The 24,419-nt window shown below is 35.2% G+C and overlaps 1 protein-coding gene across 7 annotated transcripts in view; it reads right to left on the bottom strand.

The window, feature by feature from the left end:
• Positions 1 to 24,419, bottom strand: part of DIAPH2 (diaphanous related formin 2) — an 860,940-nt gene that overhangs the window by 774,894 nt on the left and 61,627 nt on the right. For 5 of the 7 annotated variants that reach the window (XM_082377063.1, XM_082377064.1, XM_082377062.1 and 2 more), the window contains 2 exons: positions 7,016 to 7,120; positions 1,972 to 1,992 (listed from right to left, as the gene is read on the bottom strand). In XM_082377063.1, the coding sequence (XP_082233189.1) occupies positions 1,972 to 1,992; positions 7,016 to 7,120 (126 nt within the window). The remainder of the gene's footprint in view (positions 1 to 1,971; positions 1,993 to 7,015; positions 7,121 to 24,419) is intronic. The other 2 variants (XM_082377061.1, XM_082377065.1) reach the window with 1 other exon arrangement.

Here is a 24,419-nt window from a genome sequence, read left to right as displayed (position 1 = left end):
GGCTGGGGCAGTCACAGGTGTGTTAAATGATGGGTCTGAGATTAGGGGAGAGAGCTGAGAGTTATTTAGGAGAAAGAACTTGGTAACTGGATGTGGAGAAATCAGTAATCTTTCAGTAGCTTCTGGCATAGGCCATTGGATTGCTTATGGTACCAAGACCAGAAATATAGGCTGGCTCTGGCCCACATTAAAATAAGCTCCAGATTCCTTCATTGCCCCAAACTCTGTTATTTAACCCCACCCTTATTCACCTAAGCCTCCAGTTTAATGCAGGTCCTCACTGACTCACACATGTCTCCTAGGTAGCACACCAAACAAATCTCTCTCTATCCTAATCCAGTATTTCTCAAAGTCAGCTCTTGAGCCTACCTTATCAGAATCTCCTGTGGTGCTTGATAAAAAGGCAGAGTTCTTGGCCCTATCCCAGACCCCATGAAGGACAAAATTTGCATTTTGATACTTTCAACTTTGGGAATCACTAGCCTGATCCAGCCTACCTACTACTATCAAATTTATTTTTCTTAAACCCTGCTTCCCTCATGTCACTTGCTTGCTCCAACTAATTTCTAATCTTCTACCTGGACTTCAAGATCCTCTTCCAACTTGATTTTTGAATCTTTCCAATTTACATTTTTGTTCTTTGTTCCAACAAAGTCAACCTCATCTCTCATTTCCCTCTTCTCCCCCCACCCCGTCCCAAACACAGTTTGGTTCTTTCTCCAAGCCTTTGCATTCAATATTACTTCCACAATCTGCGAGCTTCTCCATCATCTCTCCTCCCCAGTCAAATCCCAGCCACCAGATCCTGAAAGTCTAGAAATTTGCATGGAGTTTTCTCTAATTACTCTAACCCTACTTCTCTCTCCTGCTCATGTATTCCTATTACACTTACAATCAGCAGGCACAATTTAAGGTTTGATTATTTCAGCATATATTATTGAAACTATAAGGTCTTATCTCATTCTTATTTGCCAGTCATCAGTGTGCCTAGCACAGTTCTTGGCACATAATAAGCACTGAAGAAATATTTGTTGATTTTTGAAATCATCCCAAAAGATGGATGGCTTTGTTTTCCCCTAAATGTCACGTGAATTCAAAAAGAAAAAAAAAGAGGACTTCAATTTTTAAAAGCAAAACAAATGTAAATATATTCACTATTCTAGATACCACGGTACCTGATGATGCTAAAGATAATGTTTCCTGGCCTGTTTTCGAAATGCAGACTGCTTAATCATGAAGGCAGGGTAATTACAAATAGCTCTTAATTACAATACAGGCCACTTTTGGTGTGCTGATGTAATAGTGTATCATGTATTGTGGCACTGAAATGCAGTGTCTGGAGTAAAAGAACCTTTAGAAGACAGCAACAGAAAGAACCTTAAAAGATAATGCAAGCCAATCACTTCAATTTATCCACTTAATAACTGAACCTCAGAGAAACTACACGACTTGCCCAAAGTCACAGAGCTGATGAGTAGCACCCAACAAAGACAAGCACGCGGGTCTCCTGACTGAACATCAAAGGTTGCTTTCATTACACTATGTGCTTAGGGATACTAAAGTCAAAGTCAGATACGTCAATAAGAATTCCTGTTAGCATAAACCAACCTTTTAGGAGTCTCTGCCTGCCATCCTGAAAAACTGAGGTAAAACACACAGTTTTATCAGAATCATAAAGACTGACACGGGCACAATTACAAAAAAAAAAAAGAAAAAAATTTTAAAAAGAAGTAAAGCTTTCTAAGACAAAATATACAAGCATATTCTACTTCTAAAGCATTTCCCAAAGCCACAGGAAAAATACTTACCATAGCTAAATTCTATTCACCTGATCTTAATATTCACCTCACTGCTTCGGTAAAATATACACCAAAAGAAGAACCCAACATATAAAATACTATAAGCAAAAATCACTCAATCCCCAAAAGCACAAATTCACTTCTAAGGGTAAAACACATCTTTTGTACTCACCATAACTTTACTTCCAACTATCTGCATGCAGTGGTCAACGGAGAGTGGTTATGGTGTAAAAAAAAACAAACAGCAACAGTATTAGTAATCAGAAGCTTTTCACAGAAGTTAAGTGTTTAGTAAATTAGTAAATAGCTACCCCCTATGTATACTTTTAATACTTCAGATCTAGAGGCTAACACAAATATATCAGTATAGATTTCTACCATATTTCAAAAATGTGTAAAGTCTGCAGAATAAAGATTCCCACATAAAAGATTATTACAACTTGAGGATTTTTTTTTTTTTAATTTTCTGTAATGGGCTTCTCAGCTAGTGCAGTGTAAACATCAAGTAATGCAAGATTAAGTGTAATCAGGCATCAGATATTTTATCAGCCCACAACCCCTCAAAAAAATTATCACAAGAAAATCGAATTTTTTCCAAATGTTGCTTTTTCTTCTCTTTCCTTATTTTAACAGGTATACTATTAAGGTTGAAATTATGTATTTTAGAATATAAATGTTGCATTTAAAGTCATGCATTGTTAATAAATAAACTTTAGGTTGAAAACTGGAATATTTTATATTGTTATGAATTTAAGGTTTAAAATATTGTTTTATATTATACTTGAAAATTACAAAGCAGATAGATTGCTTATGATTCTAGTTTTCTAGGTCATCCTAGAATTTCTATTATAAGAGCACAGTTTTGTATATAATGCGAAGACAAAGAAGTAGTTTGTATTTAAACATAGTTATTCATAAGGAGGAAACAGTTCAAAAATTACAGCCTCGACTGAGCTTTTCTAATGGTTAAGAGAAAAGAGAATTTCTGAGAATTTGTGTTTAAGAAAGCAAGAAGTAAAATCATAGTCCTAAAACATATTTTTATACTAAAATCCAATCTAAATCATTGTTATCAGTTTCCTACACTTGAATATCAAGCAATGTTCAAAAAAGACCTAATCCACAATCGAAAACCATTAATCTGATAGCAGTTATTATCACTATGTGCTCTGTTTTTCAGCTAGTACTTTAAAAATAAAAATCAAATATAATTGAAATCCCAATAAGAATTCTAAGTTTAACAGGATACTGCAAGATACAAAAAGATAATGACAGTTTCCCAGTAAATTATTTCAGAGGAATCCATGGATCTCCAAATAGAGAAGCAGCTTTCTTAAATATTCATTCAACAGACTATTTACAGGCAGTGATTATTTAGTTGAATAAAAGCTTCTGTGGTGCCATTAACCGCCTTCTGAATTGAAAGATATGCTATTGACCTAAATTATTTCCTCCCACCAAAAAGACAGAGATCTTATTTGTCCCTTGTTTATTTAGCACAGACATGAAACTAAAAAAATAAATGCAAGCCTCTTAACAATTAAGGCAGGTCTATATTCAGTGAAACGACCAGAATACGGCCCATTTAATGCTTCATTCCATTGCAAAATGATTGCATTTAGCTAAAGCACATACAACAAAGAGATTAGATGAGACAAGGAAAGCTAAAAGAAACTGGTCTGGTCATGTTTGGGTTCAATTGTTTCACCATATCTAGGTGATGCCTCGAAAAGACCTGAGAAAGAAAATATCTGATAATGGCAAAGGCAAAACCATTAATATATGTATACACACATACAAATAGATATACTACAGCTCTCAAATGCTTATTATATGGGTCAATCTAAAAAAATTTAGAGATGTATTTGGTATCACTATTTTGAATTATTTCCTATTGAGAGTTTTTTAAATCAATGATATCTTTCAATGTATCTTCATGAAATATAATTTTACATATTTTTAAATCTCAACTTCAAAGATTGTGATTTAAGTTAGAAATAAACTAGTTTCTTAATATTCTCATAAGGACATTGACATCTGACAAACTAATGTTAGGATTTCAGTGACTAATTTTTCCTCATAAATGTCTATATAGGCTGTTAAAAAATAACATGCAACATTCCCTCTAAATCACTGATGTCTTACGCCTCTCAGGATTATGAATTGATATGACAATGTTGCAATGTTAAAAAAGCTTGGTTTTCCATTTCTGAAAACATATGTTGGTGTTTTGAAAACAAAGGCTCTTCCAGATTACCTGTGGCCAAATTATCTACACATACTAACTACCCTAGATCAGGTCCATAACCGCACTTGCTACAATGAGCAAATGAGTACAGCTCCAGCAGAGAAGAGGCTCTTTTCCGCTCCCTTAAAGTCCATTCATCACTGACAGAGTTACTCAAGCTACTTTTTCCTTCGCATTCACACAACTTAACATTCTCTACTAAGGAACTTGAAAAGGAAAAAAAACTAAGCAATAGTTTTCATCACTATCTTTCAATTTCCTTTATATTCTCTTATTCCAGGCTAATTTTGGCATAGTCAATTACACAATAAAAGACTCTCCTTTGCTTTAGAAACAGGTTTTGAGCCCAAACCTGTGTATTAGTTTCATGTTGCTTTACTGTCCTTACCCACAAACCCAGGAGAATGACCGACGTCTCTTATTGAGCTCATATTTTATTTGTTTTTCAATTCCATACAAAATGACTAATGCAGGTGTTAAAGGTGGAAATGTACAATTTATGTTTAAATTTAACTATAATTTTCACACATTTTACATATGACTATAAGACATTTTTCCACCACGGACTCTAGTCCTTAACTTGGCTTTTACTTCAAAATGAAAGTTTTGGCTACTTGTAAAGCATTTTCATAAGGAAGTGGTTACAATCATATCTACTTTAAATGTGGAAACATTTTTAATCAGTGTATCAATATAATGAAAAAGTAAGCATAAAAAAGTATGACAAGCAAAGCATATCTAAAGCCTAATAAAAGACAGCAGGATGGAAACCTTGGTTACACATAGGTAAATGGGCATAGGTTAGGTTATAATTTATGCAAATTTTATTGTCATGATCACGAAGAGGTCAAAAGATAAGAGGACGGTTTGTCACTGAATGGCATCCCTATCACCTTCAAAAGGAAATCACATATGCAATTTCCTTTGTTTTCGCCACAGAAAACACAGCACTAATGAATGTCTCCCCAAAGTGAGAAAGCTTTAAAGCATGCTTATCAAGAGGCTTTCTTGCATCATAATATTTGGTCCATGAAAAATATTTGCAAATAAAATGTATAACCTTAGAGCGCTAATGAAAGTTATGTACACACATCAGGTGCTCCTATGTGTGCTAAAGGAAGCAAATAAGGATCACATACTAAATAGTTATAGCACTGATTTTGAGCCTAACACCTTAAATATAGTATTTTCATGTCTTTTGAGAAACATTCAATTTCCATGTTTCAAATAAAGCAATTCTAGAGAGCTCATCCAATGTTTACCCAAAGTTTAGCATTTCAGTCTTAAAAATGAGTCTATAAATTAAAAGTGTGCATCTCTCTGGTCAGTTGAAGAAGAAACAATAGGATACGTGAAAACAAGCTCTACATAGAGATAGAGTCGATATCAAAAGGTTAAGGAGTAAGAGTTTCATACAATCTTGATTATATTCAGTCCCACTTACACAAACAAAAACAACAACAAATGAGCCAGAAACACTAACAAAATCTTATCATTAAAAACACCATATAATTAGTCATGTATTATTATCTGTACTTTGCACTCAGAGTTAGCTATATAGATTTACTAGTGTATTTGCCTTTAGGTATTTGAAAAATAACATTGAATGTACACCCTGCACTTCCTAAAGCATTTTACTGTGAACAATAAGCTGAGTACAAAAATGAGGAGATTCATCAGAATTTCAAAGCAAAACCCTATGCCTCACCTAATTCTATTGAAAACGATGCTCATGGCAAATTTCACTTATCACTTGAAACATATTTCTGCCCTTGGATACCAGAAGCAAATTAAAAACATGCTGTTGCTCTGCTCTGGCAGAGCTGCAATGCGTTATGTTTAAATAGTTCAGCATTCAGATTTAGCTTGCTTGAAGTACAATATGGAATCAATACAATTGTAGAATTCAGGGCAAAATGCATCAGTAATTGCCACTGCAATTACTGTACTGAAATAGCATTAATAGGATAGCCAAATAACTTTAGAACATATTTTTCCACTGAAGAGCTATTTTATTCACTGGTCAGGTTTTTAAATTTAAAATATGTATGTCTTAAATGTAAATGTGTGTGTGTGTGATATACATATTACACAAACATAACATCACTGTGTGTGATACATATATATATACATACACACATGTATATAATATATACAAACATATAGTGATGTTATGAACTCTAAATGTGAAAAGCTTCTTCTTTACAGAAATGTAAAAGATATATTTCACCATTTCAAAAAATACATTTTTTCTTACAAAAATAAATCAAACCTGAAGACTATTTTTGGAAGCACCTTAGGAAATGAACAAAGCAACACATTCCATTAAAACACGAAGATCTTCCTGCTGAAGACAAGTCTTTTCAATGAATCCTACTTTCAAGTCTTTTGAGACTCGCACAGATTTCATTAAAGCTCCTATTAAACACCCTTCTTTATGTTAAATTTAGCTGTACAATAACAATTGTGAGGTAGTTTACATAGTTAGCATCACAGACAACAATGAAAAAAACCAAAACTGCTTATTAAAAACATTGCTAAAAATTTCATGCAAGCAGATACTGGACATATAGCTTTAATGTAAACTTAGTTAAATCTTGTGACTAGGCTATGTTTGTATCTTCTCCCTCAAAATCTGAAATGTTCATGTAACAAACTGTGTATTAAGTGGAATACCTGCAAATTGCTGTCATTTGTTAGTAAGTGCACAAAAACTCAGCCCCAAAACTTACTGGATTAACTCAGAGCCCTCTATCCTTAGTCTGTCTTGTTTATAAGAATGGAAGTCTCTCTAATTAAGAACAGTTTTGAAATACATACAAAATGTATTAAAGTACATGTATATGCTTCTTTTACGAAGTCTATATAAGTACATTGAGGCAAGAACTTGGAGAGCCAAGATTTGTTTCTTTTTAAGCAGATAACGCTAAGCTCATTATGTGGGTGCCGGGAGAGTCTCACTACTTACAGATTTGGCAGTAGCAGAAATATACTGGACGACCATCTCACGCTTGGTGGTAAAATCTTTGTTTCGTAAAGGAGCTTTTCGCTCTTCATTAAGGTTCATGTCCTCCTGTTAAAAAGAACATTTATTGTGAGCATTAGCAAATTTCTGCTTATGAGTTTCAAAAGTGATTAATAAATATTAAACAACAAGGTCCTACTGTATAGCACAGGGAACTATACTCAATATCCTATAATAAACCATAAAGGAAAAGAATATGAAAAAGAATATATATATATGTGTGTATGACTGAATCACTTTGTTGTACAGCACAAATTAACACACCATTATAAATCAACTATACCTCAATAAAATAAATTTTAAAAAAAGAAAAAGAAAAAAATTAATAATTTTTGTCTTAAAATAGTAAGTCATGCTATGACTAACAACAACCATCATTCTTCTGGCTCCTTCACTATTATTTTTCACTCTACATACCATAATCTTGTATAAACTTTACCATATAATCATGGTTCATATCACTACCTACTCAATAAATGAGCAGAAAGAAAAAAAAATTTTTAACTATTCCATAGAATAAACTGGCAGTTTATAGCACAGATATACATCATACCTTAGCAAAGCTATTTATTTACACTGATAGCAAAAATAAACAGATAAACAAACACTTTACTATTTGGCATATGTTCTCGTAGGATCATTATTATCTAGAAGAGCAAATATGATTTGTAAATTAACAGGAAATATATAGCTACAATATGTCACTGAAGAAAGATTCATGAGAAGTTGCTGAATTTGGAAAAAAAAAAAATCAGAAACATAGTTACCTGTATAGGGATAACAAAAACTACTCACTGTAGAGAAAAATATTGTTACAACAACACATTGTTTTGAGGTTCAATAAGCTTTAATTTGGTTGGAAATCTTCCTTTATATTGTGATACACACACATGTATAACATTTTCACTAGACAAATTATTTTTCTTCATTTTGAAACTCATGTTAACCCCTGCAACACATTAAGACAGGGGCCCCCAAACCCCCAGGCCACAGCCTGTTAGGAACCGGGCCGCACAGTAGGAGGTGAGCGGCAGGCGAGCAAAGCTTCATCTGCCGCTCCCCATCGCTGCCCATCGCTCCCCATTGCTCGCATTACCGCCTGAACAATCCCCCACTTCCCTGTCCTTGGAAAAATTGTCTTTCACGAAACCAGTCCCTGGTGCCAAAAAGGCTGGGGACCGCTATATTAAGACACTCTTGAAGGGTCACAAAATCAAGTTGGAAAGGACTATGCTTCAAAAAGCAACATCAAATGAAAAGACAACCTACAGAATGGGTGAAAATGTTTACAAGTCATATGTCTGATAAGCGGCTTGTATACAAATTATAAAAAGAAGCCTTATAAGTCAACAATAAAAAGACAAATAACCCAAATACAAGTGGGCAAAGGATTTGAATAGATATTTCTCTAAAGAAGATATACAAATGGCCAATAAGCACATGATGTTCAACATCATTATTCATCAGGGAAATGCAAATCAAAATCACAGTGAGATAACATTTCACTCCCACCAGGATGGCTATGACAAAAAAGATAATAACAATTGTTGGTGAGGATGTGGAGAAATTGGAACCCTCACACACTGCTGGTGAGAATGTGAAATGATGCAGCCACTTTGGAAAATAGTCTAGCAGTTCCTCAAAAAGTTATACTTAGAGTTACCACATGACTCAGCTTATACCCAAGAGAAATGAAAACATCTGTTCACACAAAAACTTGTACATGGGGACTTCCCAGGCGGTCCAGCGGTTACGACTTTGCCTTCCAATGCAGGGAGTGCAGGTTTGATCCCTGGTCAGGGAGCTAAGATCCCACATGCCTCAGGGCCAGAAAAACAAAAAACATAAAACAGAAGCAATATTGTAACAAATTCAATAAAGACTTTAAAAATGGTCCACATCAAAAAATCTTTAAAAAAAAAAAAAAAAAAAAAAAAACTTGTACATGAATGTTCATAGCAGCAGCAGCAAGAGTGGAAACAATCCAAATGTCCATCAAGTGATGAATGGATAAACATATGTCATATGTCCATGCAACTGAATATTATTCAGCTACAAAGAGGAATGAAGTACTGATACATGCTGTAGCATGGATGAACCTTGAAATCGCATTATGCTAAATGAAAGAAGCCAGTCACAAAAGGCCATATATTATAAGATCCCATTTATATTAAATATCCAGAACAGACAAATCTATAGAGACAGAAAGTGGATTAGAGGTCGTCAGGGGCAGGGTAAGGGGGGATGGGAGAATTGGGGTGTGACTGCCGACAGATATGGTGTTTCTTCTGGGGGTGATAAAAATGTTCTAAAAGTGATTGTTGTGATGGTTGCACAGCTCTTTGAATATATGAAAAAAACACATTGAACTGTATAATTTAATAGGATGAATTTTATGGCATCTGAATGGTATCTCAATTTTTTAAAAACAGAAAAAGAAATCAATATTTTTATCCCTTTACTTGCTTAGTAATTCTAACATTACTATTTTTTAATCAAGTAAACTAATAGGCAAACAAAGAAAAATACTAAAATTATTTTAAAGATTCATATGTGAGAATGTGGGGGAAAAAACAAAGGATACATAAAAAGTAATCAAACGGCATCAATTGAATAGTAACTTCAATGACAGCAAGAATCTCATGATCTATAGTTGCACCCACTGCAGTGACTCCTATGATGATTAATTCACAATTAATACTTGTAAATGTCATGTATATATGCCTATCCCCCTTCCCAATCACCTCCATCACTGTCTCTACCTATCTACCTTTCCTGTCTTATCTCCTTATTTCTCATTTGTATATCCCACTTGTTAATGCCTTACTTGAAGGCAGGCTCTCTTTCTCTGACTAGATCTAGCATTGTTGAATCAAAGTAGAATCACAGAAACGAGGCTGGATAGCACTTTATAAAGTCCACAGACACTCATCTATGTTCTGTGTCAACTTCAGCTAACAGGGTACTCACTACCTCTACAGGCAGCCCAGCCCATTATAGGGCAGTTTATTTTTGCCAAGTTTTTCTTTGGAGGACTGGATCTGAAATACATACAACAAAATATTAATATCATATTAAGGTGGAAAGACTGTGTCGTTAGTTTTTCTCCTCTACTTTCTAAATTTTGGATCACTTATTTCCTGAACACATACCATGTACCATGCACTATGCTAGACTGGGTAGGGAATGCAAATTTGAAAGAGTGCTTGAGCCCACAAATTAAATGAGTTATTATTTGTGAAGTACTTAGAACGATGCCTGATACTTAGTAAATGCTGTATTTGTCTGTTAAATAAATAAAAATAAATGATTCATGGTCTAGTAGGGAAGACAGACATGCAAACAAATCATTATAACAGAGGCATGTAGAGGATGTTTGGGGAACACAGAGGATAGATGGGAAGGTCAGCAAAGAAGTTTTCATCAGGATTTGGGTCTTGAGAAAAATCTGAGTGAAGGCCAAGAGACTAGCTACCAGATCACAGTGGGCTTCTGTCATGGTTAGCTGCCCAATAGCACTTGAACATGCCCTCTACATTTTAAACACTCTCCTAGTGTCAGCCCCATCAAGGAAGAATCCATAAAAACCACATTTGTCGGTCTCCCTCATAACTAGAGTACAGGTAAGGTGGCTTAGTTTCTACCCATGAAATTCATGCATAGGAGATGTAGATTCAGAACTATGTAAGGGAGCAAGCCACGAGTAAACCACCTGTTTCGCTGGTACAGGTGACAACAGAGATGACGTGGTTATGGAATTGATGGCAGCAGATGTGTCTTTTTCATCACAACAGTTTGACAAAATTGTTCTGGGGTGGCAACAGTTCCTTCATCAGATATTTCAGTTGTGTGGTTCTGGAAGTTATTCCTATAATAATGTTACCTGGAGCCTGTTTTGCAACCCTCCTGATTCGTACCTCTTAATATGTGTGTGTGTGTGTGTGTGTGTGTGTGTGTGTGTGTGTGTGTGTGTGTTAGATATATATATATATATATATATATATATATATATATATATATATATATATTCTATTTAAAGTAGCCAGAATGAATTCTCTTATGTTTAATAATTTGGGCTATTGAAGTAATTCAAGTAACTAGTGATAAGAGTCCGAACTAAGAGAGATGATAGTCAGATTGGACAGGGGAATAAACTAAAGGAACATGTAAATGTTACATGAAGGCAACATTCTCTCCTTCAAGCTAAAGTATACCTACCAGTTTCAACCTATCTTTGTGTGACATGGCTCAGCGTCTCTCTCAAATACTCTGTGGTTTGATAAATCCAAGGAAGGAAAGGAATTCCACGTCCTTCATCTTGAAATACTATACCTCTATTAATTCAGCTTCAGATTTTATGGCTTTATTGGCAAGTACAGCATTCTGCTGACTCATATTGTGTTTGTTTCCATCAAAACCCCCTAAATACTGCTCATGTATGCTGGACTATGTCCCTACCATCTCATAACATTCTGGTTAAATTACAGTCTCCTGCAAATGTAGTTAGCATGAATCTGCATCGCAAGTAGAATCGACTCTGGAACGGTGACAAGATTGTATCTGTACACGTCACAGCCAGGCTTAAGAGTGTGGTAATGTCACCTTTGGCAGTCTCTAGGTAGAGAGTTTGGTCTCCTTCCAGTGACATTTCTCTGTTACCATGTACCTCTAATCCAATTTTTAATGGCATACATTGCTAAGATCATGCTATCAGACTAGAATCATGGAGGCAGGCAGGACATTAAGGGGAATATGGAGAATACAGACCTCAGAGGAATGTCAAGATTAATTGTGATCATGAACCCAAGCCTCGTGTATATTAACTAGCCATCAAAGAATGCTAGCTATTAGTATTATTATCACTTCCCTGGTCTCATTTCTTTTTTTTTTTTTCCTGTAAATGGCCTAGACCCTTTTTTTTTGTTTTATTTTTGTTGGAGTATAGTTGATTTACAATATTGTATTAGCCTCAGGTTTACAGCAAAGTGAATCAGTTACACAATATACATATATGCACTTTTTTTTTTTTTAGATTCTTTTCCCATATAGGCCATTAGGGTATTGAGTAGAGTTCCCAGTGCTATACAGCAGGTTCTTATTAGTTATCTATTTTATATATAGTAGTGTGTATGTGTCAATCCCAATCTCCCAATTTATCCCTCCCCCACCCATATTCCCTGGTAACCATAAGCCTGTCCTCCACATCCATGACTCTACTTATGTTTTGTAAATAAGTTCATTTGTACCCTTTTTGTCTTTTTTACCACTTTTCATCTTACCCCTTAGGTTTGAATGATGCAAGCTTGTTTGCAGTTTTTCTACATACACTATGCTGTTACACACTTCCATTACTTTGTTCATGATGCTGTTCTCTCTGCCTAGAATGCTGTCAACTTCAGCACCCTCTTCATCTATTAACCCCCATCTTATCCCACCTCACCGCACCCCACCACACCCAAATCCATAGCGGGCTAACTCATGTACTTCTGCTAATTCTTCAGATTTCCCCCAAAGCACCTCATTTAGAAATGACTATCTTCATTCTATTCTTCCATATTAATTTCCTATATTGTATCAATATAAGCTAACTGAGGGCAGAAACTGGGTTCTTTTTCTCTTTGTATTTCCAAGCAAAGAGTATGCAGGCCTGGAATGCACCAGGCATTTAATAAATATCTGTTGAACCAATGTGATATTTAGGAGCTTTTCTCTAAATATTTTAATTTGCTTTACAGCCACAAACATTTTTTATACCTATAAATCTGCTGCATAGGTTGATTGGGACTAGGTACCATTCACATGAACAGAGGAGACCATAATGACTCATCTTATTTTTACAGAAAGAAGCAGCATACTACTGATTAGGCAGCTAATACTTCCAAATCATTAACTCCAGCTTTATAATACAATCATAAAACTAAATAGAGCAATACTCATAATTCAATATTAATTCTAAAAAATGTAATTGAGTATGAAACTACCTCTAAACACACTGAGTTTTTTTTTTTTAATTGAAATATAGTTGATTTACAATGTTAAGTTTCAGGTGTACAGTAAAGTGATTCAGTTTTATATATATATACACACACACACATAAATATTCTTTTTCAGATTCTTTTCCATTATAGGTTATTATAAGATATTGAGTAGAGTTCCCTGTGCTATACAGTAGGTCCTTGTTAATCATCTATTTTATATATAGTAGTGTTAAACACACTGAGTTCTTATAGTACTCAAAACACAAAAGCAAGCTTTTAGTGTATTTAACATTTAGTTAGTACTTCCACAGTACATGAGAAGAATGTGGTATTTTGTAATTTAAAAAATGCTGAAGTAAATAACTGACCACTTATATTTGTATTATATTTGTATCAAGCCATATCTGTAAACACTAAACCATTTTTTCTCCTACCACTTATGCCATGATGCAATTTTCCCATTATAGACAAACTCCTTCACTTCTTCAGCAAATACACATTGTATTCTTAAAGTTATAACTGAGGAGCCGTATAAGAATAGAGTCAAATGAGAAGGTTAAAAGTTGAACCAGCTGCCTATTCATTCATTTGTACTCTCTTTCATTCATTCATTCTCATTCTCTCTCTCTTTCTCCCTCTCACCCCCCAGTAAATCTTTAAACAGGTGACAGTACAATTTTTTAAACTTTCTCGTGTCCTAACATCATTTTCTATTTTCCTAACCCTTCCACTGTTTTCCTCACTTGTTTTATGAAAGGTAAATGTCAACCGTTTGTTTTTACATCTTTTCCTCCTCTGTAAGAAGTAATACTTGCTCCTTCTTTCTATACAGTTGCTAAAAATGTCTATATATTTTCTATAAAGTAACTGTTTCTGTTTCTGCAACATGCATTGATCCCAGTTTAAGGCTGGATTTTCCACTCACTGTTTTTAAATCTGAACTTCACTTCACCATCAAATGCTTGCCCTCTTCCTTCTGCTTCTCAATAGTAATTATTCAAGTATTCTTTAACTTCTATCTCGAGGGGACCTGTACCCCTGAAGAGAATAAACTAATGATACCCTAGTACCTAAAAATATACCCTAGCATGAACAGCAATTATAGTTATCTTTGATTATTTTAAGATTATAAATTAATGGATTTTTACATTTATTTCTTTATTCTTTTCTAAAGAAACGTTCATATAAAGATATGCTCTATAGATAATTCCTCTACTAGAACTAGAAAGGACAGAACATTTCTTTTTAAAATTCCAATAAAAGCATCAGGAATTTTCTACATAAGTAAATAAATGGCCAATTGTACCTGGTATTAATTAACTACCTCATGTCTTCAAATGAGCCAGTTAAGTTTACCTATATAGACTGTAGCGGCATACCATATAGAAGTTTATATGGAAAACAAAGTTAAAGGGGAAAAAAAATTGTCCAAATACATTATCTCTACAAATGGTATGGAGCCAAAAGCCGGGGCAAGCAAGCATGAAGTTAAGTGAATGTTACTGAGTACTGCACAAAAAGTCTTCAGCTATTTCTACTTTCAGGGCCTATTGGAGGAAACTACAACTATGAACACCTACATATACCTCTTCACCATCAAGAAGGTAAATTCAGAACATCTATTTAGCTATTAGGAAACCCAAATATTATTTTCACTCTCCCATAATCCTTAATCCTGAGCTCAACATGGAACCAGTGTCCAGAGTCCAAAGATTACATAAAGGATCCACTGTGGTTTGTGAAATATTGATGTTTACTCAAAATACAAGAAAATAAGCTTCAGTATTTAACATGAGAATAACACTGAAGCCCTCACTGGATCCACAGGTCCAAATGGTACATGAGGTATCTCAAGGGAAGAGTGGGGTATTCACAATGTATATTTTTTCACTGTCAGTGTACTGCAACGTACTGCAGTTTACAAGTACCTGGTTAAGTGGACTTACAGGCTATTTTACCTAGTTTTAACTAAGTCAACCCTCAAAACAACAACAACAAAATAGAAAAGTAGCTTTAAAAGATTCTTGCAAAGACAACAGATTGAGGATAATAAGATAATACCAATAATGCAAGTACAGGGGAACAAGAAAATACTAGACTGTTATATCTCCTACTCATAAGTCTGAGCCTTTCATCAGTCATATCATATGATAAAAGTAATAAAAATATAAGGCTGATAAGAAGCTGGTCCCACAAGATTAAAAATTAGTAAGGTAACTATCTGAAATATGCATGTATATCAATTATCACTGATGACTCTCATTTTATGTGCATATTGCACCTTAAAAATATTAGCTAATGATAGTATAAAGCTGCCTCAAACTTGCAGAACATTTAAAATCCAAACATCTAGACCATGAGGAAAGCTTTTTCGATTTTCTCAGCAATAATTAGAATCATGTGATACGCAATCCAATACTTAGTGAAATTTTGTAAACTTAATGACACACGTTTAGAAGACTCTTTTGAATGTTTTCTTTCTTTAATAGCAAAAGACAAAAGGTCCCATGACACTGGGGGAACACTTGGTAGAAGCAGCTGAAATAATACATGCAAAACAACATGGCAATAAACTAAAACACATTCCTTTGTCAGCAAATACTGTCAGAAGACACATAGAAATCATTGCTGAAAATTTGCTAAAACAAGTATTAGAAAAATTACTCAGTGCGGGAGGTTTATCATACAGCTGAATGAAAATACAGCTGTTTTTTCTTTTAAACAACTCAGCTTATATTATTTGCTAGATTGTTCCAATAATGAAATATAAAAACTACTTTTCTTTGAGTTGCTAATGGAACAATCTAACAGAGAAAACATATTGCCAAAATAAATGATTTATTTAATAAAAGGATGTTTTATGAAAAAACTGTAAGCGGGAAGCATTCCTGAGTAAGGAAGGTTAGCCCACATATAAAATTCAAACCATTGCAAGAAAGAAGTTGAAATCAAAATACACACAGTGGTATGCAGAGTCAAGAATGTAGGTGTTTTTTGTTGTTTTTTATAAAAGCAAGATATTTCAAATACTGTAGAATATTTATAATATTTTAAAATGAGACAGGAAGTGAGCATGAAAACATGTATCTTACAGAGAGATCTCCAGCTATTTCATGACAAAGTATTTTAAAACTTCTGAAATTTCACATGACTTGGGCATTTTTCATTCACAAAAGGACAAGTAATCCCTTAAGAGTTAACAACTGATGAGAAAGTAACTGCTTTTCAAATGAACTTCATTGAAAAAGCCACACACTGGCAGACCCAACTGCCAGGTGGGTCTCCTTCACCCTTGCATGACTCACCTCTTCTTTCTTCTTCCGGGTATTAGGTATAATGTCTGCAGCGGACATGAGTAGACAAACATGGGGGCGGGGGTCTACACATTAAGTATGTGGAAGGAAAAGAGCCCATGTCCCTGATGACATCTAGTGAAGCCCGTTTTTTAAAGCCCATTTTGAACCAATTTATTCACAAATATAAAAATGCAACACTTCAGATTAGTTCCAAGAACAACTGACCGTCATCAAGGGAGATGGAAATTTACTAGCCGTGGTTCAGCAGGAAACTTTTGCTTGATTCATGGATTGGACTGAGCAAAGTTAATACTATGATTTAATAAGTGTTGCTAATGATGTTCTCGTTCCACTTGGACCTATGCATCGTTGTCAGATTTATGTTTCAACTATAACAGACATTAAACCAAATATCAAAATAAAATGGACTCGGAACTAAACCTTCTAATTAGTCTCTTTTTTAAAACAAGACATAAAAAATAATGACACATTGACATTGCTCTCACTAAAAAGTTATTAATCGCGACAGCAAAGGCTTTTGCACCATTAATAAATAAAATAAACTCATTTAAAATCATTTTAAAATCTTGTTCATTGCATGTTTTTCTCATTCTTTTCTATGTCTGTATTTTATACATAGTACATACATATATGTATATATCTTATAAATAAAATATATTGGGGTTACTTGCTCAAATATATATATATTTTTTCTAACGGGATAGGAAATCAGAAAGTTTAGAGACTACTACACTAGTCCAGAGGTTGACACTTTTACTGTAAAGGGCCAGACAGTAAATGTTTTAGGCTTTGCGGGTCCCAGGGTCTTTGTCACAACTACCCAACTCTGCAGTTACAGTGTAAAAGGAGCCATCAACAATATGTAAACAAATGGCTGCGGCTGCATTCAACAAAATTGCATTTATGAACACTGAATTTCAGATTTTCATGTGCCCTGAAACAGTCTTCTTTTGATTTTCTGCAACCATTTAAAAATATAAAAGCTATTCTTACCTTGGGAGTCATACAAAATAAAAACCTAGAGGCAGGGATAGTGTCTTTGTCATCTTTATGCTCCCCTGCACCTAACAAAGTATCTGGCATTCAGTAGAGAGTTGTCAAATAAACTTCTCCATGACACAGAAATATGTCTTTGCTTTTTCTTTTTTGTTTTCCAACAATTACACCTTACGTTCTGCTATATCACCTCTATCCTTGACAGCAGGGATTTTCCTTGAGTTGCTCTCTGCTCTCTCTCTCTCTCTCTCCTCAGAACTTAGAACAGCACCTGGCATATAGAAGGCATTGGACTTTGATGAACTAAGTCATTCAAACTTTGCGAACACTTTAATGTCAAAAAATAAAGACTGAAAATTCAGAAGTGACACTGGGTTTCGTAGTATATTCAGATCTTCTCTGTTTCCTCCCTGAGCCCCTGTGCTGGCTTAAGTACTCACAGCAGCCTATTCACAGCTGTCCTACTACCATGGAAATCCTGTGTTTACTTGCTTGCCTCCCTGACTAAATTCTGAGCTCTCTGGGGGCAAGGGAGGAACTGGATTTATCTGTGTACCTGCAGCATGTAGCACACGACCTGGCACACTGCACATATCAAAACACAGTCGTGAAAATGCCTTCATGGCAAAAAACACTAGTGGAACTTTTCAAACAGAAAAAATACCTTAGGAAACATGTCTATGTACAAATCAAGAACAGAATCAGTGAACTGTGAAGTTTATCAGCTACAATCAGAGTAAATTTCCAAACCTAGTTCCCTTAATTCCTCTTCCTGGGACTTCTATCCTACTACTCCCTCATTTGTGAACTTTTGGTGAGAATTATATTTGGGAAGGAAATTTAAAAGTGACCCAGATTTAGTTAACTTTGAGACCTGTTTACAGGGTAAGTTTTGCTCCTCCTTTATATGCTTTACTTGGGAGTGTGTGTAAGAAAATAAAATGACTAGAAATGATGCTGGTGTTCTCTCAGTCCAATGATACAGAGTAAGGATATTGGAAATATAAATGTAAAAAATGGAAAGTAGGCTATCTAGATAATTTCTAAGGATCTAGCCATTCCTGAAAATTATTTCCATGCCTTATTACAGATTTTAAGACCTATGTTACCAATAACTTATTTTACAGTAACTTAACCTTTAATTAAAATTACTTATGCTGAGAGCACTAAAAGGTTCTCATCCAAGCTAACCAACTCCTAAAAGACTGATGTTGGGTGAGAAAGAAACCCATGACAGCAGTCAGGGGAAAACAAGGACAGCACCTGGGGTCCAAAGTCAAACAGGCTCTCAAAACTGATGAAAGGCAAAAGTGTGAGAACAAAATGAAAAGCTTTGGGATTATTTATGAGTTCTACCAGATGGAATATGGGGCAGATAATTTAATATTTACTGCATATGACTGTACAATCATTACATTATGCCCAAAATGCGAAATATATTCATGTAAATTGCTGAACAGAAAAAAAGTATAAAACATCACATTTGCATGTGGAATCATATATTAAACATTGCCTTTAATAACGGAAGTTGAAATAAAGTGTGCCTAGAAATTAATCATAAATCATAAATCATTAATCGTCACTAGCCTCATCTTTTGTATACAATTAAACTATTTAATTACCTATATTAAAACACAGTCCTTACTGACATATCTGTAGGACTCTAATGTGACCAACGCCAGCTGGACTTCCACTCAATAGATCCTGTACTAGGTAAAAGAAATTAAATTCCAACTTGAACTTCCAAGACATCTCTGTATGTTTATTTTTTTAAGCTTAAAATGGAAATCCCCTATCCCCTAAGCAAAAAAAAAAAAACAGTTTTAGAACAGTTGCATACAAAAGGGAAATAATATTCAAAAGGAAATGGACAGTGTCCAGACACATTTCTCTGCTTGCTCTAATTGCATTATTCAAAAATGAGCTATCGCTATTAAACATTTAATAGTCCTTAAGCAGTATTCTCAATGTACAAAGACCAGTTCAGTTATTCTCAGTAAGCTCAAAGGCTATGATACCTTAACATGTTGAATAGTTATTCAATTACAGCATTATTAATTTCCTTATATTTAAAGTGTAAGGGAGAAGATATTTCACCAGTCCTAATTAGAGACAATACAAAATGTCTCTGATTAACATGAAAAAGATGATAAATACGAACCTCATTCAAATTTGAATTTGGGGTTAAAGGTGATATGTAATATTACGATAGTTCAGTCATCTTTTAAAGTTACCCTCCCCAAAATGTGGAAGCAGTATTGTTGACTTGGTCCTACTACCTTTACCCACTTGTGGACGATTTGAAAACACGACTGGGCAGAAAAGGGGAACAGGAATCTTAAAGAGCCAAGTATAGTTTACCCCATGCAGGTAATTATAAAAATCATATAAAAACGAGTGAGGGTTTTTTTTCCACTCCTGAAAGTTTTAATAAAAGAACCACTTTCTAATTTTCAATTAATAGGCAATGACCACACTCCAAGTACGAAATCCAGTTTTACAAACTACTGAAGACACGCTGATAATAAACAGCATGCGCTCCATGAAAAAAGCAATCATCTAAAAGTTTCAAATTTGTAGCTTTACATCTGCCAGCAATAGCCATGGATACCCTGACTCAGAAGATCTGTCTATACTTGTTTCCTTGAGCAGCCACAATATGAAAAGTGGCATATCAATGCGTAGAACAGATGTCAGTGTCAATGGAACGTTAGTAATCTACTACCTCACTAGTAAAGTAAAACCTAACCATTCAGATCTTTCAGTTAACTGGACTCGTTCCAGGATTTTACTTGGCTATAATGTGTCAAGTGATGTTTAAAATGAGCTATTAGTAGTTAAATACAAGTTACAGTAATCAAATAAAAGAATTAATACTTTTTTAAAAATCTGTAGTAATTTCAGATTGAGCCCAACATTCCCCTATTATCTACATCTACAAACCTGTACAGAGAGAACTTCTGTTGACAAATATGATCCTCGGATATAACAAGAGTTTCAATTATCAGAGTAATAGAGGATTTATTTGAACATTGCCTTTCATTACTTAAGCCTTTCACCAAAAGTTTCACCAAAATATATCATCCCCCAGAAATTCCAAATAATAAATTATATTAGCAATTTTAACGTAATATATTTCTTGTCAAGCATCTCATACTCTGTTACTGTCTATAATGTTGTGCTATTTTATGTAATTATTTTAAATGTTTCACTCCTCAAGGTATGCTATCCTAAAACACATACAAGGTGTTTAGGCCCAATGGTCTAAACATTTGTAGTACTCTAAAGTGTAAAAAGTCTGAAAACAGGAATAGCACAATGAAGGATGAGAATCAAGAGAGACAAGATTGTCACAATAGCCATCAAGTAGGACAAGTACATCTATTACATTATTTGTACATGGAAGGATGCCTACAAAGATTGAAATAAAAAAGGGAAATTTCATATCTGGAAATCTACTTCTGACGACTTAAGTGTCTTCTCCCAATCAACTTTGAAGATGGCATTTGAACAGTTTTCCAAAACTAAATTGTGGGCCTCTTTCTTTTCAATCGATGCTCTGTAAAAAGCAATAACTTGGAAAAAGACAACCTTCTGTCATCAATAGGAAACAATCCATCCATCTCGCTTTACCTGCGAGGCAATGTACCTCTGAGTTGCCTTCTACTTCCACTCAGTATGCGTGCAAAGAAAGTGTATTAATTTTACATTTAGCTTAAATAAAATATTATTAAAGATAGAGATTACCAAAATGCCAATTTTTTAGATTTTTATGTACCTAAATTTAAGCTCGAGCTCAGCCCCTTATTAGCTAAGGCAAGTTACAGAACCAATTTCTTTAGCCTCTCTCTAAGCTTTAATTTCCTTATCTGAAAAATGGAGTATAAGTATGTTGCCTACTTTGCAGCACTGTCACAAAGATCAGCTTAAATAATACATGTAAACTGTTCAGTTACATGCTGGGCCCAAGGGTGCACAGTAAATGAAAGCTGTGAAAATTCATAAAATAACTTGTTCACTTAACCTGATTACAGACAAACTAAAGATAAGAAAGAAAATGCAAAATGTTCAATGTACAAGTAGACTTCTCTCAAAGAAGAGATACAACCCATAAAAAGTTTTTTATTGCTCTTTTGTTGTTACTTTTAAGCAAATCATAATTGTCTGATTTCCTTTTCCAACATTCCCATGGAAGGAAAAATTCTCATTAGGGAAAATGTGGCACCAAGTTGTACCTTTCTTTAAGTCACATTTATGAATCCACAAGCAAATCTTTTTAAAAACATAACACATTTAAAGAGGAAAGGGGTAATTTGTTGATGAAACATAAGAATTAAAATTCAAACCACAAAATGGAAACATTGTAAAAGGTTTGAAAACAGTAAATGCTGTACACAAATTGAAAAACTTTATAAGTGCCAGGAATCATTTTTGCTTACAGCTATCATCATGTAAAAGGCATGTGTGTGTCACTGAAGCAAATGAAGAGGGTAGTAGAAGATATCGAAGAGGTAAAGTGGGGATCAGATCATACGGAGCCTTACAGGCTCTTATAAGGATACTGGCTTTTGTACCCTGAGGGAAATAAGAAGCCATAGTAGAGATTTGAGAACCCAAGTGACATGACATTGTTCAGGTTTTAAAAGGGTAATGTTTCTGTGTTGAGAATATACTGCAGAGGGTCATGGTGGAAGCAGGGAGACCAATGAGGAACTGTGTTAGTCCTAATAGTTCTACCACTATTGTAGCAGCCTAGGTGAGGCTTCAACCAGTATGGGACCAGTGAAGGCGGTAAGAAATGGTCAGCTCTTGTAAGTACCGTACTTTGAAGAAAGAGTGCATGGGTTTCCTAGTCAATTGAATGCGGAATGTGAGAAAGAGAGAGCAGACAAAGACAATTCCAAAGTTTTAGGCCTGAGTAACTGAACAGATGTATATACCATCAACTGAGAAGGGGGAAACATTGGGAGGAGCAGGTTTGGAGGGGAATATCAACAGTTTGGTTTTGGATATGTTATTTTTGAGAAGTCTACTGACCAATCAGAGAGAGATGTCGATTATGAAGTTTGATTATGAGAGTCTGGAGTTCAGACACGAGGACTAAGCTGTAGATAAATTTGAGAATTGTGAGCATACCAATGGAATGTAAAGCCATAGTACTGGTTGCAATCACAAAAGAAGATAGTGTAGATAGAGAAGAGAACATGTCCAAGGACTGATCCCTGGGCCTCTCCAACATTTAAAGGTTGAGGACATAAAAAGGAATCAGCAAAGAAGACTAAAAAGCAGCAGCCAAAGAGACAGGAGGAAAACCAAATAAAGGGGGAGCAGGGGGCGATTTATGACCAAATGCATCACCTGCTGCTGATAGGTCAGTTAAGATGAGAACTGAAAATTGAACATGGGACTCAGCAGCATAAAGATCCCTGGTGACACTGATAAGAGCCATTTTGATGGAATGGTGGGATGGAAGCCTGGCTAGAGTGAGTTTAAGACAGAAAGTAAGAAGAGAGAAATCAGAAGAAGTGAATATAAACAAAATTATTAGGAGGTGTCTTCCTTCAAAGGAGAGTAAAAATACAGCGGTAGCAGGCAAGGGAGATAAGGTCATGAAAAAGTTGTAAAGTGAGATAGCACATTTGTATGCTGCTGGGAAGGGCAGAAGAGAGAGGAGAAAATGATTGGAGCAATGTCCTTGTGTAAGTAGGTCTAAAGGAATGGAATCTTGTACACAAATGGAAGGACTGGAAGATGAAAACTTCATCTATGGTGGTGACAGGTAGCAAGACTGCAGATACTCAAACTTAGGTAGATGTGGTGGTGAGAGTCTGTGGAAGTTCCCTTCTGATCACTTCAGTTTACTCAGTAAATTACGCAGTAAGCTCATCAGCAGAGCATAAAGATGGGTAAGAGTTCTGAGGACTGAGCAGCAAAGTAAAGGTGTGAAATGCCTTTATCGAGAAGCATCGAGAAGCACAGTGGAGGGAATGGAGTAGGGACATATAAGATGACTGTGTGAAAACAGAAGGGCCTACTTGGGGCTTTGGAAAAGGAATCTGTTTCAGAATCATGAATAGAGCACCACTGGATTAGAACAGGCAAAACCTGGAGGACAGGAGGAAGACCAGATAGGAGGCTACTTTCGTAGCCCACGAGAAAAAGCCAGAGAGGGATACTGCCTAAAGTAGGGCAAGAGCATCTGGAGGACAACTGAGGAAACAGACATAAAAGTCATTGCAAAAGCAGAACCAATGGGACTTGGAAAGCAATTCGAAGTGACTGAGAAAATGAATGGCGTGGAAGAAGGCCCGTAAGTGTTGCGCTAAAGTGAACCGGAGGGTGGCAATGCCACTGATAAACTAAAAGAACTATTTCACTACTGCAAAAATTAGTAACCGATTGGTCAGCTGATTAAAGGAGTAAGTATCATTTGAATGAAGTTTGAGTAAAGAGAAGAAGAGTTTAAAAAACGATTTAAAAGTTTGATTAATGTCAAAGAATGTTTGTTTCTGTCGTTGTTGGTTTGGGGTGATTAAGATAAGACAACTGAGTTGTAAATTGAGGGGCAACTGCAGAAAGAACAGAGCTTTATTTGCTAAAGGAAGGAAATGCAACAAACATTTATAAAATTATTTTTACAGAAAGTTTTATGCCAGGCACTATTCTAGGAATATCATCTCCTTTAATCCTAAAAATAATCATATGAAGTAGACCCTCTTATACCTTTGTTACAGTTATGGAAAATAAAGTGTAGAGAGGAGGTATCACCTTCACAGGGTAATGTGATTAATGGCAGAGCCAGAACTCAGCCTCAAGGCTGAATGACCCCAAAGTCCAAGCTCTTAACCACTACACAAACATGCCCTGTAAAATTAAGGGCCTGGAAAAGGTAATATAGGTTGTTTAGCTTCCGAGAAGAGTTTCAGAGCTAAAGATCTCAGAGGTGGAATCATTCCAAAGAGTGACACAGTCCAAGGTGTAGTCATGCTTATAATTAGCTAAATACATGGACGCAAAGGTCAGAGTTCAGGAAACCAAGGAACTAAGGGCAACAAT

Source organism: Balaenoptera borealis, assembly GCF_965194805.1.
Source record: "Balaenoptera borealis genome assembly, chromosome: X".
In the NCBI taxonomy this organism is placed as follows: Eukaryota; Metazoa; Chordata; class Mammalia; order Artiodactyla; family Balaenopteridae; genus Balaenoptera; species Balaenoptera borealis.
The sequence above is the reverse complement of the archived record's forward strand: the minus strand, read 5'-3'. Positions and strand labels throughout refer to the sequence as shown.